Source organism: Corvus moneduloides, chromosome 4, assembly GCF_009650955.1.
Source record: "Corvus moneduloides isolate bCorMon1 chromosome 4, bCorMon1.pri, whole genome shotgun sequence".
NCBI lineage: Eukaryota > Metazoa > Chordata > Aves > Passeriformes > Corvidae > Corvus > Corvus moneduloides.
In genome coordinates, this window is record NC_045479.1 from 27,031,504 (window position 1) to 27,046,998 (window position 15,495).

The 15,495-nt window shown below is 43.3% G+C and overlaps 1 protein-coding gene across 1 annotated transcript; it reads left to right on the forward strand.

Annotated features, from left to right (window-relative positions):
- Positions 1 to 41: 41 nt before the first annotated feature.
- On the forward strand, positions 42 to 15,061 carry STRA8 (stimulated by retinoic acid 8). The gene is given in 12 exon segments (XM_032107372.1): positions 42 to 304; positions 732 to 933; positions 2,270 to 2,725; positions 4,149 to 4,233; positions 4,633 to 4,785; positions 7,719 to 7,773; positions 7,776 to 7,883; positions 7,885 to 8,003; position 8,094; positions 9,308 to 9,384; positions 11,074 to 11,185; positions 14,743 to 15,061. Coding segments are annotated over 10 exon segments (792 nt in total). The 5' UTR covers positions 42 to 304; positions 732 to 933; positions 2,270 to 2,718; the 3' UTR covers positions 14,818 to 15,061.
- Positions 15,062 to 15,495: the final 434 nt, after the last annotated feature.

Consider the following 15,495-nt stretch of genomic DNA (forward strand, 5'->3'; position numbering starts at 1 on the left):
CCGGGGCGGGATCCGGGCGGCGCGGCCGGATTGACAGACAGGCCGAGCGAGCGATCCCAGAGGCTCCCGGCGCGGCCCCTCACGGGCTTCCCCCGGCCGGCCTGTCCCTCCCGACCTCAGAAGGAGCAGCGGGGGCGGGCACTCTTACCTCTAGGCTGTGCTTGCGGTCGGTAGCGGCGCAGTGGGCGTTAATCCAGTGAAAGGCCGGGAAGGGCTTTCCAGGCGGGCGCCTCAGGCTGTGTCAGGCCGGCGGGGCAGCTGCAGCAGGCCCGGCTGGGCCTGGATCTGGCCCTCTCGTGCAAGTGTATGTCTGGTATCGTTGCCCACATCAATGTCACAGTTTATTGGGATAAAAAAAAAAATCAGTGTTGTAAAGAAGCTTGTCCTTTAGCAACATCGGTGGGAGCAGAGGAGTGCTTTGTGAAGCCGAGCCCTGGATATTCCATGGAAATGAAACATCAAATCATTGTAGGGAAGGGTGCAGGAGACAGGAGGCTGGCTTCAGCTGGGTTGCTGTTAATTGTTAGTGGTGAATTAGGTTTCAGTAAGTACTTAACAGGCAGGTATCTCTCAGGGAAAGAGAATATTTCAAACTCCATGATTTTCTACAGAAAGATAAACTCTTGTCAGTCAGCCAGTTTTTTTCTTTTTGTCTGTCCACTATATGGGCTGTAAGATTTCTTTCTCTTCACTTACGTATTTATTCAGTGTAAATAAATGTTGCCTTGCAGCTTTCAACAGACACAGCTGGAGACTAGTCTAAGGAAGACACATGCCAAAGTGAGTCTCAATCCCCTGCCACACCTGCAAGAGGTAGAACACTGCATGGCAAAGCAGCACTTGCCACAGGCACACCACTGGGTTCCTCTGGCAAGACTCTTCAGCAGCTTGCGGGGAACAGTTTTATCCCAGTCAGACAACTGTGCCTCAAAGGTGCGGAACAGTGACTATTTCTCTATGCATCGCTGTAATACCTGAGTATGTTCCAATTTAACCAGCTTTAGGTTCAATCTCTGAGGAGGATCACGGTGTCTTTATGGGTGCCAGTATGTGTGTAATTTCACTCTATGCACCTTTCCCTTTGAAGCTGCCAACTCAGCGTAAGGGAGTTGTCCAGTTTGTAGTTTCTGGGTCATGGGTTTGTCATGTGCCTTATCTGTACTTTCCTTATGGGCTTTTTGCAGCACTTTTATAGCATTGAATTTTCTTTTATAGTATTTTGGAAACAAACCAAGGGATCCCATGAGGAAGCTGATGTCACAGCATTTTGTTCTGAAATCAGAACAGTGAGTTTAGGGACAGAAGGAGCTAGAGGGAAAGGAGTAATTCAATCAGCTTTAGGAGGTGCACTTTGTCTTCAAGACACTGGAAAAATAAGTTCAGGAAAAAAAGAAGCACCAGTACTGTTTCTTGGTCTCTACTAAAGGAAGAAACTATTTAAGCAAAATTGTTTATGAAGATGAAATTTACTTAAAATACTACTGAAAAGACTGAAATTGCCATGCTTGAGGCAGAGGAGTAAACATCAGGAGTATTTTCTCAATTCTTCCACTGATTTGTTTAGTTACATTGGTTACCTTCAGTTTTCCAGTTTGTAAAATAGAGGGGGTAATGATTGTTTAGGACAGGAATTGTCCCCTGAATATGCTAAATACCACTACATGTAGCTTGTGCCTGCTGAGTCCCTTAGCTCTCGTGCAGGTTGAGGTAAGAGTTCAGTTTGCCATGTTCTAGCAAGATACAAGTTAACCTGAAGTCAGCATGATCTCAGAAGCCAAGACTAAACAACTACTTCCTTTGCCTGGTCTAAGGGGACTGTGTTCACATGCCAGTTCTTGAAATTGCTTTTTCATAGTGTCATGTGCCCCTTGCGTGACTCTAGGGGGCAAAGGAAGTTTAATATCTTAAAAAGCCTAAATACAGAAGGGTTGCTTGTAATCCTAGCACTTGGTGCCTGGCTAAAATATCCAGCATGAAAGCTCTGCAGTGTAGACATGGATGGTCTCACCATGCACATAAGTCTTGAAATATTTTGGAGATATGTATGTTTAAATGCTTTAGCTGTATGTTTTCAGTTGTGCTTGGTATAGATGATGAAGGAATGATGTGCAGCACTGAAGTTAATCCTGTTAATCCAGACTTTTGCTAGGAGAAGCCTTTGCCATGTTCTACACTGCTGTAATCCGGGTTAGAGCAATGCAGGACATGGCAAAGGCTTCTCCTAGCAAAAGTCTCATGGGAAATCATTAGTAAAATCTTATGCCTTAAGTTGGTAGGCATCCAACAAGACTTCACAGCATGGTATTTCTGGACATGCTCCAAGAAGAGAACGATCCAAACAAGACCATTTGCTGATGAAAAAAGATCAGAGTTAAGTAGCAAATGTCTGTGTGACTGGGTGTTTGTGTATGTATTGCATAATGTATACCCAAATATTTATATTCTATATTGAAGTTACTCTCCTATTAATTCTTTCCCCTTTTCATATGTATAAGGGTAGCTAGTGAAACAACACAGTTGTTTTCACAGAGACATGGAAATTACTGAAGGTAAACATGAAGGAAAAATGCAGAAAGCAACAAAGGCATGTTAAAACATGAATCTAGTTAGAGCAGAGAACAATCAGTTCTGTTTTCTTCTTATGTTTAGTATCAAGTTTTGCGTAAGGCTAAGACATCTATCCAGAAGCTGGAGCAAACCTTGTGTTCTTTGCTGAAGATGAAAGGTAACTGTATGCAAGTATTTGCTTGGACAAAGAGCCCGGACTTGGTTTTTATGTGTTTGTTAAATAGAGACAGCTGTACACAGCTGAGCCCATTAAAGCGTTGCAGCCAACTGTGGCTTTAGTTGTAACAAAAAAAAAGGGATGGTGAAAAGTCTGCCAACCCACTAAGCACTGTGTCTCAGAAATGCCCCTCTGACTCTCAGTCTTTCCTGCCCCTTCCCCAGTCTAGGTGAAGGAAGGAAACAAGCAATTCCTGCTGTCCCATGGCAGCAGGCTGTTTGAGCTGAGTCCCCTTGGCAGCTTCACCCTGGCAGGTGTGGGGCTTGGCATGGGTGCCCAGGCTGGATCCTTAGGCTCCCACTCGGAGCCTGCAGGAGCTCTGGCCACAGCCGTATGGCACAGTGTGAGTCACAGCTGTCACCAGCACCCAGCCCTGCGAGAGCTTACACTGCCCAACAGCACACTGGGGTGTTAGCTAGAAGGATTTCCTAGGGTAGGAAATGGAAGCCTCTGGTAAAGAGTGTACTCTGATATAAATGGTTAAGAGAGATGCTACAGTTTTGTTTTCTTTCAGCTTGGCACACCCTGCTCTGTTACAGCCTGTGACACCTCGGTCACACTGGTCAGCAGGTACTGTCGACACGGGTGGCAGCTCCTGCTGCGGGGCTTCACGCCCCCAACAACGTGCCTTCTGTGTAGTGCTGCTGGCCACTGCCTCCGCTGGCAGCAGGCAGAACTAGGGGCTGACAGGATAGAGGCTTTGGACATATTTTTTTGTCCCTTCAAGTGTCCAAATTCCTGTCAGCTAGAAAAAAAAAGGCTATTCATGTGACTTGCACCTCCAGTAATTTGCATCTATTAGAAGTCTCAGTGCTTAAAATGAACAACCTCATCTGAACCCACATCCTTGGATAACCCATAAAAGTGAGTTACAGGTAGAAAGAATAGTTTGACAGCAAAACTGAAGGGATAACAAGCAGTGAGGCTTGCTGAGGGGAGATTGAGGCAAGCTTCCCCTTGTATGTACTTGCATATATGCAAAATTCATACTGCTTGTGAATCACAGGTTGGATGTCAAGGTTTTTTACTTGCAATTTATTCATTATAAGGTAATCAAAAAATACTGCATTGACTAGTGCATGCCCAGACTTTGATTTGCTGGTTGTTTTCACCATCAGTTCTGTCAAATCAATTTTAGAAAGAAGGCATTGATTCTAAGTTCCTCAGTGTTCATAAACTCCCAGTAGTGCTAGTTACATTGTAGAAGAGACAAATGTTCCTTCTTTCACATCATTTTTGCCTAATGACAAGCTCTGGCTTGTGAAGAACCAGTTGTTGGCAGTATTCTGCTTGGTTGGGGCTGAGGGTGAGAGAGAAGCCAAAAGTGCCATTGATGTGACAGTAACCTTTCTGCTGACAACAGCGAGCTGCAGTCTGGAGGATGGGAGCCCATCCAGCTTGGAGGAAGTCAGGGAGGAGTATGTGAGGAGGCAGTTCAGCAGTTCCAGGTAAGGGCTTATACCAGTCAATAAAAGATGATAATACTTTGCACTTGCTTCCATCCCAGCATCTCTGAACTTCTTTGTCATTGCTACTGTGTTTCCAAGCAGAGGTTTTTCATCATGAGGAGAGGAGAAAGAGGTTTCACCTGGACTGCTGTAATCCCATTGAGTGCACAGACATTCTAAGCATGTTGTTGGTCTCGTTTCCAGTCAGTGCTTGTATTTTCTTTCCCTTCTATGTAGCTGATCTCTGGCAAGGATTTCTCATTGCCTGCAGAGCAAAAGAAGGAGGAAAAAGCTGGCTTGGGAAGAATGGCTCTGGGCTTTGGAGTGACCATGACAAGGGCCTTATTAATCCAGTTAAGAAGTTGTTCATGTGGCTTTTTTCCCTTGTGTTCTTTCCAGCACTACATCAGGCTCAGAAGATATGAGTGAAAGTGACTCTGCCATCTGGTATTTGCTTCAAGAATGTGAAAAACAAACACCGGAAGAATATGGGAAGCCAGAATTGATCCAGTTTTCAGACACTTTATCCCCAGATCTAATGGAATTTGAACGGTAGGTGCACCCCACATAGCCTCAGGTTTTTAACTTGTTTGCATAATCACTGCATCCAGGCACTGCTGTCCATGCAGTCCTGCTGGAGCCTGCACCTGCCTTGCAGAAGCCTTGTGCCAGCAACTTTGGCCCTACTGGTGATGAAGCTGATCACTTCCTAAGCCCTCACAGCTTGCACATGAATGAGCTCTCAGTGTTGTAGCAGTCCCCAGCTTTTCAGGCCTTGGTAGATCCCTGAGGATTTTTCACCCCTTAAGAAAAAGAAGAAAATTTCTTTCAAGTGTGTCAGTCTCTGTGTTGCCATGCTTTACCACTGTATCCCTGCAATGGGGCTAGATTTTAGGAGGGTAAGAATTGCTGCACCAGATGAACTTGTCAGGTGTCTAACTGTATGTGTTCCAGGGAGGTGCAGGAACCAGAGTTAGGCACATTCTTTTCCCCACAGTGATGCTCATCCTTCCTCTAATGGCATTGTTATGAGGAGCTGCCCCTTCCAGAAACAGACCCTTAGCTCCTGGCAGCTTGGGATCAGAGTAGGGTAAGGCTGGATTCAACCAAGGAAGAGCTTGTAGTCCTCAGCCTCTGGGCTGCAGAATAGAGGTTGTCTGGAAGATACCAGAAGGCATTCTGCAACAATGCAAACATGTCTGCAACACTGGGGAGGAGGGGAACCTAAACACTTGCACGTGTGTTACGCTTAGAGCTAGTGGGTGTGAATCTGTAAACCCTTTAAGCTCCTAAATGCCTGATGCAGGACCTAACAGTCAAAGACCACCATTCTCATGTCAGTTGTCCATGTATTTTAGTTAGAAGTCGTAATGGTAAAATTACTGGGTTTTTTTCAGTTACTGATACCTTAAAACTGAGTACATTATATTCCCATGTTCTTCCCCTTCCTGTCAGACAACACTAGGAGGTAATTAGAGGTTCTATGCTGCATTTCCAACAGGATAAACGACTGTTTGATTGTAAAGATATGAGAAATAGATGCATGTGTAATCTATTTTGTACCATCAAGCAGTCCATTTCACCCTAACCATTCCAGAATTAAGAACACGCCAGTGCAGGAGAATCCAGAGCTGCAGCTGGCATCCTCTTCCATGGCATCACCGCTGTAGCCAAAAACTTCTGCAGTTCCTTCTTCTCTTTGCTTTGAACTGCTGTGTATTTCTAAAAAACGCCTTGGATCATCGGGTTTTTCCTCAAAAGAGAGTGCAGCTGGACCAGCAGATGGCACCAGCTTCCCACTCCTGCTCCTGCTTTAGCTCCCATTAGAATTGGAGGTGGCTGTAGTTAAGGTATCGTTTAGAAGACCTTGAAATGTGCTGAACCAAGATTTTCAGGATTAGAAAAATCTGCTTCATCAAAGAGTGCACGACGGAGCCATAAACACCTGACTTTCACGTTCTTTACTGACGAGGCAGACCAGGGCCTGTACTGTGTAGACTCTGGCACTTACCCTATAGTCCTAGGGCCGATTGCATTTGGTTTATAGCTAATTCTTGTCAAAAAATTACCTTTTATAACAGGCATAAAACGAAAGGGACTCTTCAGCAAAGAAAGCAACAGCCTTTTGATGATCATTTAATCACATGATTTGGGGAAGCATCAGAAATGCTTTGAGCTTCTACTGACTGGGTTTTTTTTCCCATGTCCCAGCAGCAGGAGCTACATTGGTAGGACTTCAGAGTACTCTGCCCAGTGCAAAATGTGGTTGCCTCCTTCCATCTGGGAAGGAAATATTTGAGTCGTGCTTCAAGCTTAATTTCTTTAGCAGAGCAGTCTAATGGTGATTCATGTTCTGCTTGAGAAATTCCAGGTCCTTTGTTTGGAGCTGGACATACAGAAACCTTAGTGAGTGCAGTACCTTACATGAGAACAACTTATTCCCCTTCTGGTATTTTGTCTCCAGCAGTGGTGGAAAATACTCCTGAGTGTGGAAACTGGGGTTTAAACAGATTTATGCTTGCCTACAAAATTATATTTTCAATATTGGTTTGCTGGAACAAATATTTACAAATAAAAAAGAAAAGAACAAACTCTTTTGAGTTGCTTTCTCATGCAATATTGTTTCAGTTAATCAGGAAATGTGCTCATCTGGGACATCTTCCAAGGAATCATTTTGAGCCCAAACATAGTACCGAATGACTGCTGTTTATAGAAACTCTTGCTTTGTACTCCTTTGATCTTTTTATTTTCATCTGAGACTCTCGAAGCATTTAATTAATGTAAAATAACCTTCAGTGCTGCTTTCTGAAGTAGACATTATTATCCTTGATTCACTGTGCCACACAGTGCTAGCAGAAGAAGCAGGTTTGTTCTGAGATTTAGCCACTGGGTTGAAATTATGAGCCCTATGTTCCACCACCAGTTTCACTACAGACTGCCATAGAGATCAGTCCTAGGGATGTGTTTCCTTAGATGTAAAATGGAGGAAATTTGAGCATCCGTGGCTTAAGTCAGAGCATCCAGACCTTAGGGTAGTGTCCTTCCTGTCTGCATGTATAGCACCTTGTGCATCAGGATATGACCCTCAGCCAGGGGCTTTAAAGTGTAGTGCGATGCCAGTAGATGTATAAAAAAGGGACTTACAGTGCAAAAGGCTCAGGATACAGAGGCAAGTAAACTGAAAAATTATTAAATTCCAGTAATGAGGTTTGTGCCTGTGCGACCAGTACAACCTGCAGTGCCTGGAGCTTCTGTTGTGGAGGCAGTCCTGCTGAGGCTGAGGCTGAAGCTGGAGCCTGATTTCAGGTGAAATCTTCAGCAGTGTTGGGCCATCACTCAGTAATTGTATGAAGTCTTGGAGGCAGAGTCCAGTGAAGCAGTTATGGATCAGAGCCACTCCCCAGGTGCCCGCCTGATTTCAGTAGATGGCTGCCTTATAGCCTGCCTCTTAAGAGATGCCTCCCTTTCCTTTCCTTTCCTTCCAGATACCTGTATTTTTATAAGCACACAGTGGACCTGCTGATAGAGCATGGAATTGTTTTGCAACTGGAGAGGTGCCTCTTCCTGAGGTCTCCACAGCTATTTCCCATTTCTGGCAAGAGCTTTCTGAAGAGAGCAGGGACAGCATCTTGCAGTACTGTAGCCAGAGAGGATTTCTTCATGGATCCCAAGGCTGTTTGCCCAGAGCCTGCTTGCACTGAAGGTGTGTTGAGGGACAGCGGAGGTAACAGTGAGGAAGCCAGTGGTTCCTCAGTCCTCCACGCAGAGGAGTAATGCTCAGCAACATTCATAGTTCTGCCTCTGAAACTCCAAGCCTTCAGAAGCCAATTGGCTCTGCCAGCTTTTAATTGCAAACATAGGGTAGTTGTAACTAAGCTTTCCCAAGACCACATGAATGTATACATGGAGACAATAAGCAGTCTTTGAGTAAATGTCTGCAGCAAAATTTATCTTGGTGAGATACCTAGCAAGGTAAGATAGTAAGATAGGAGAAGATACCTAGCAAGCTGCAGTAGTGCAGTGTAGTAATCCTGCTGGTCTCCACTGACTTGCGGAGTTTCTGTGCCAAGTTTACAGTTAAATTTGCTGCGTACCTTGCTCCAGGGACAGAAGCAGAAAAAGAATTATACAGTTACTGTGCTCTGCAAACTCTCCAAAGAGCACAGATTATCTAAATCCAGAAGGGATACCTAGTTTGCCAAAGCCTGCTGTGTTTTGGGTTGGGTGGGGTTTTTTCATCAAAGCACTTGGTAGCAAAGAGAAAGTATTTTTAGACCAGTCCCAGTGGTACAGGGCCAATGACTGCCTGTACCATGCACTTCTGCAGAGCAGAAGTCAGTGACTGAATAGACCAGGGCACTTATTAATAAGAGATTGATTAAAGAACAGCCAACTCTATAAATGGTTCCTGGAGCACTGATTGCTGAAGGAACTAGCTGCTCGAAGAGGTATGTGTAATTTCATTAGCTGCAAGAAAGGGACAGATGTTTACCTTTAGCATATAAGTAAATTGCATTGACAAGTTCTTTTTGGGTCACAGGACACAGCTCATACTGCTCGTCACCTTAGGAAATGTCATGGGAATGTTCCACGTACGGTACTTTTCTGGCACAGAAAGTGTGTGAACTGCATTATGGCAGAGTGAACTAATGAGTTTAGTGGTCTGGCACAAGGAGCATCCAAACTCCTTTGTAAACTGGAATTTGGAGAAACTGGCTGGTACAGCTGAGACCTCCAGCCATAAGCAGCAGTCCACAGTCAAGTCTCTAAAGCACCGACACAATTTGTGGGTTTTACTGATTTTCTGGGAAATGTAATGTGAAGCCTAATTCCTAGAGGTTGAAACACAGGCTTAAGGGAGTGGGCTGACCTTGTGTTCCCAGCCATGAAATACAGTTATTCCACATTATTCCTGTCTCCACAAAACCTCTTGGTTTACTCTAGCTGCAAACATACCTGTTAAATGTAAAGAAAGAGTATCATGCTTTTAAAGACTTCATTATTAAAAGTTATGCTGTGGGTAAAACTTTTAGGTGGCTGGATATGCTGACATCTGAAGTGATTTCTCTGCTAGGTGATGTTTGAAGATGCGTTTGATGTTGCTGCTGGTTTCCTCGACAGAAGCAAGACTCAGGGCATGTCCAGCCAGAGGTAAATTACAATCTGCCCCCTTTTGGCAGACACAGTACGTTAATAGCTCACTTCAGTACTCCACGGCAAGTACTCTGTGGAGTAAGACAATAGTCCAGCTCTCTTTTTTAATAAATGGTCAGAGTAGCAGCCTCCAGCAACTGTGCTCACGATAATACTTCCTTTTCAGGTGTAAAAGTGAAATTACTAATGGTCATTTACAGCAGAATCAGTAAGAATCACTTACTAAGAGCAGCCCATCACTTCAGGATAAGTGGGGTCCTTCTGATTTTCTTGGCTACTCTGCACAGCTTTCTGTCTTTTCAATTTACAATACTCATAATATTTTCCTTTTCTCTCTGTCACTTACCAGGCCTGTGAGGACCAAGAGGCATTCCATGGATGAATCAGCTAATCATAAACTGTACTCTCATTTAATGAGACAGAAATGATAATTTGTCAACATTTTCTCCCTTGTCTTTTTCAAGTACTCTAATTCAGTCACGTGGAGGCGATCAGGGTAAAGTGTGGTTGACCTGAACAGTAATACCAAAGAAACACAGGACCTGTTAAATAACACCTCTTTCCTCTTCAGTTCAGATGAGTTACCTGGAAGAGAACATGTCAAATACAAAGCTGGCACTGCCTTTGATTTTTCCCAGTAGACCAAAGAACAAAAAGGGTTGTTTTCCTCAAGAGGAAAATCACATTATGATTTCTCTTTTATGTATTCTTTCTACTTAGTCTTTGTTAGGATTGTTTCTCTTTGCAAGTAGTGTTTTTAATATGTGGGATTTTAATCCCACTTTCTACTTACTTTTCAACATTTAGAGTAATCTTTAATGTGACTCTCTTTCTTTTGCCACCATTCCAGGTTGCACTTTCAGAAGAGAATGAATTAAAATAAGGTTGTTTTGGCTGTTGATCAGAATATACTTGAATGGATGAAAAAGCTTAACAAAGATTTATTTATTAAATAGTATTTATGAGGTCATAATTTCCATTTGCTTTTAAAATAAGATTAAGTATTTCTTAATACTGCAGAGTATTACAATAATCTTTACAGTCTGTTTTAGGTCCCAAATCAGTTTAGTATTTCAGTAGTCAACATTTATTATTTTCTCTTCTTGCCTATTGTTCTGCACCTTGTAATTCTGGACAGAGGTGTGATGGCAGAACTTTGTAAAATCCCAGGAAGAATGCAGAGGTGAGGTCCAGAATGAAAAGCTTATTTTTGTGCCACAGTTACCTGAGAACAAACCTGCCAGTTACAGCTAACATGTCATTACATGAACACAGGTTACTGCACTCACTCAAAAACTTTACAGAAGAAGTCAAAGCTGTTCCTCTGAACAACCCTACCAAATACACTCCCAAATAACCATTGCAGCTGTCTGTTTTAATGGATATTTACTTTTCCCCAAAACAGTGTTACTGTAGCTGTCATGTATCAGTGGATCTCCTTGTTGTGACACCAGTTGCTTGTATTTCTTTTCTCTGTTCTTATACATCTGCCTTGCACTTAGCAAACAGTATCTCATCAATACATCCATCACCACTCCTCCCGGTCTTGCTTGGCTGTTTTCTTTATTATCAGAACCATCTCGAAAACAATTTGAATTTTTTATAAATTTATAAGTAAAATATGGAGGAGAGAAAGTAAGGAGAAGGGAACAGGAAATTAAATACAGTATCTGATTCCATTTTCAGTTCAGCATTTGCAAGCTGCACTTCTGAAAATCCAGAGGATCACCAGAGACTCTATCTGCAGGTCACTGACTTCCTAAAACACCTCTTCTTTGCTAATACACAGTTTTGCCAGGTAAGCCTTGCCAAAGGATTCCTTAAAGAAGAAGCAGTGTATTTCAGGAGCAATGTCAGAAAGGGATTTTTGTATTCAATGCTTCTGATCATATTGTCCAGAATGATTACAAATAAGAACTTGGGGTTCATAATTTCAGATGTGTCATTCCAAAATGCCAGTAGGATTGCCTTTGTAAGAGGCAAACTGAGTGAATACTGCTTTGAATATTATTCAAAATGGCAAATGATGTAAGGAATTTAAAAATTTTTTTATTATTATCCTTTGCATGAAAGTTCCTTGTGGAAAAGCTTGAGTGATCTCCTCTGAGCAGGTAAAGCTCACTTTCCAGTTCTCCATCAACCCCCAGCTGCTTCATTCTGAGCTCAGTAGAACCACCTTCTGCTTGTCTGGGTGCCAGGTTCCCTGCCCTGAGCCCTCCACTGGCAGGCCCTAGAAGCAGGATACTCGTGTTCTTGAAAGAGCTGATGAAAAGGTCCTGAGCTTCCTCTTAACCTCAGCCTACTGTTGCAAGTTTGCTGAGCCAGAAGTCTTTGTGCTTGCATTGTTTGTCCTCCCCTTCTTATCTCCCTGCCAAGGAGGTGGCTCAGAGCTTGCCTGTGGGTGAAGAACAGAAAGGGAGATACCCCTCAGGCAGAGGTTTGGTTCAGTCAGTGGTACCTCCACAGCAGCCACTGGTTTGCTGGTTTCTATTGCCTAGCTCCTAGCTCCCACCTGTCTCTAGTACTTGAACAGATGCTCCTTTGAAGGAAAATAGGTTTGTGGTGAGGGGTAGTTGTGACAGAAAACAAAGCAGAAACTAGTGTTGCACCACTGTCTGAATCTATCACATAGAAACTGCTGCATGCCATTTGGCTCCCCCATCTTGGAGATAGCACTAAAGGAGGTGCAGAGAATGGCAGCAAGCACAGGCAAAGGCATTAACTAGAAACTGTTAAGAGTAGGACTTTTCTAAAAAAAAGACTGAGGGGTACTGCAAGACCATTTTATTCCTACATGGTGTGGATTTGGTACACAGAATGATTACTCATTGTGTCTAACACCAGAAGAACTAGAAAGCACTAAATAAAATGAAAAAACAACATATTAAAGATACTTGCATGTACAAATTACCATATTTAAACTCCAGGGTCATCAATCCATGGGCAATTACTAAATCTGAAGGTCCAGATTCATTTTCCAGTACAGGAGGACCTCACAGCACAGTTTGCTATAATGTAGGAGCATTTATTGTAAAACTGAGCACACTGTGTGCCCAATTCTTGCACTTTTTTCTAAACTTCACCTGCTGACTGTTGTCAGAAACCAGGCACTGATCTACACAGCCCTTTGGTCTGTGAATAGCTATGTTCTATGTAAGAGCGGAACTCTTCTTGTGTTTATGTAAATGACCATGAACTGAGCAGGCCTAGAAAAGAAAGAAAATCTTTAGGCAAGATATAGCATTTTCTGGTTTTAAATTTCTTTTGTGAGTGTCAGGCCTGGCATGGTCTCATCTTGTCCTTCTGCTTGGGGCTGCTTCGTTATATGTGAGCCCAAGTCCATCTCCCAGCTCCCAGATGAGGTGGTATGGGAAGAGGTAGTGTCTCTCTCAAGCTTTAAAGAGGCACATTTAAAACAAGACTAGGAGAATGGCAGTGATGGGAAGAAAAGCAGCAAAAGAACCCAAAGTACTGCAAATTGGCAGTTGAGTGTACTGTGTGGATCCGAAAGGAAATAAAAAGCTGCACACATTTGTTTTACACAGGAACTTTTAGTTGTCTGTGATAAGACAATAAAAAGGGAGTTTGAGCAGAAATCACCCAGGCTAGATAATGTGAAGGTCACAATCTGTTTTGATTTAGAGTGCAGTACTGCACATCTAGACAGTGCTGCCAAGAGGCAAAAAAAAAGCCAAAAGAAAATATGACTGACAAGATATTTTTTGTTTTGAGAGCAGAAATTCGGATCCATCTCAAAGCAAACAGATTGAGACAGTTATGAAAGTGGTTGCAGAGCAGGGATAGAAGATGTTCCAGCTAGCTTGAAACACACCAACTCAGGCAGCAGCAGAGAGATCAGTATAGGCTACTCACCTTACCCCAGAAATTGGGCTGCTCAGAGCATCAGAGACTCCTGGACTTGACAGGGAAAGGAACCCGTCCTGCTTACCTTATGGGTATGACTGAACCTCTGCAGACCATTCCCCTTCCCTTGACATGGTACCTGTGCTGGTGCTATGCTAGCACAGGAGTTTGGGAAGTGCTGGGATAATTATCCCAAGGATAAAGCAGTGTCCCAGGACACTGTGCACACACCTTGTAGAAGATACAGAGGTGGGCAGCAAGTACAGTAAGTACCAAGGTAAGTCGTGTGATGTGCACCTGACTGAAATACAAAAGGCAGCCCATGGTCTCCTTTCCTTTCATCTGCAGAGCTGATGAGGTGATGGATTTCATTGCTGGTCATTCATGCCAGTGCCATGTTCTGTCATTTCTGGTTAACTGTCCAGGTACAAACTGCAACTACTGCTGTTGGATTGTGGATGGTCCCTGTTTCATAGTCACAGAGCTACTGAGCACAGCTCCTCTTGAGCCGCTGCCCTGGCTCTCAAGGCTGCCAATGGCATGCCCCTCACTGGAATAAAAAGCTTCAGAAAAACTCACGCAAGAGGAGGGGACAAATGATTTGGACAAGGAAAGGGAGAGCTCTTAAAAAGGCAGTGACCCCAAAATGAGAACAGGAGCATGCTTCTACGGTACCTGATAAAGAAATATTTCTGAGCATGAGATTAGTTAAGCAATCTTGTAATTTTTCAAGAGCTGTTGTCTTAAGGTCACATCATAAGAGAAGCTTAGCAGCAAAGGCAGTAAAGGATTCATTTAGACTGAGATCCAAAGTTTTTACCTCAATGAAACTCAATGAGGTTTTTTTCCTAAATAGTGCTGAGCACCTTTGTGTCTTCAAAGGCACACTTTCTTTTGAAATCATGGATTTTAGATGAGTCACTTAACAAGCAAGTGGTATTTAGTGCTCCTTAAGCTATACATTTTTAAACAGCACCTATTTTTAAAAGCAGTATTTCACTGAAAAGTCTTGCATCAATGCGGAAGGTGGACTAGATGGACTGCAGGCACGAACACTTTCACCTTCTAAACTTGGATTTCTCAAGAGCCACTTACTCTCTCTAAACTGGTGAAAGAGAAGACCGTTTCCTTCTATGGCTAAAAGTGGAACAAAGCCTGAAGTTAGTAGAAGTTAAGGCCTCAAGGAAGCTCTCATACCTTCATAGCCTGTTTTGTGACATCCTTGCTACCACAGTCAGTTACATCTGTCTAGATGATGTAAATAGACACAGGGTGGAGCCATGTGGTTTTAGAAGGAAACTGGCAGAAAATTTGAGCCATTCTTCATCAGGCACCTCAGGCACTTACCAAATGCTGGTGGTTGATTCAGAGAGGAGGGAGGGCTCATGGTGCATTTGCTGGCACATCAGCTCTTGACCAACTCACTGCGTATTTGAAATTCAATGAACTCCTCTGTTTTTTAATCCTGCTTGACTTTGGGGGGGCTTTCAGGAAGAAGATCTTCACTATGATCATGAGACCGTGATGCTGCGGTGCACTGAGACCTTCGATGATGAAGATTTCTAAACAGTATCTCCACTAATGTTTTGCCAAGCACTGCCAGGTACACCGGGCACATGAAGAAGCTTCACCTCTTTCAGCGAGCTACCTCTCTAAGCAGAGTGTGGAGACACTGTGTTGAACTGGTTTGTTACCATTGACTTCTCCTTCCCTCATCAGTACTTCTTGATATATCAGTTGAGTAATTTATACTTTTTAAAGGTTTCAAAGGTCTTAGATATTTATTAATAAATGTTTTTACCCATTGCTATTTAATGTTTAGCCTCACTTCACAGAGAAACTGGGGCATGTACAGTTAAGTGACCTTGCCTAGCATAAGCTGTGGGAAGAGCAGCCGGGAGGCCAGATCAGTGGCAGTCTGCACACTCCCATAGGATGCAGGTCTCAAACTGCAACCTGCAAAAATCACCTCCTGGCAGTGATTACTTTTCTGGTGCAATTTTTCATCTTGGGCTGACAAGGAAAGAGAGATTTCCTCACAGAGAGTGGGATGAGGCTCTTCGATCTCTTTATGAGGACAGCAGCAGTGAGCACCCACTCCCCAGTCACCCAGAAAAGTGCAGGCACAATAATACACTTTGGATTATTTACTTTTGTGAAGTGTGTAAAGCCAAGTGATCAGCCCTGTGCTCTTCTTCCACATCTAATTCTTGGATGAGTAGAGATGCTCAGATAGTGTCTTGG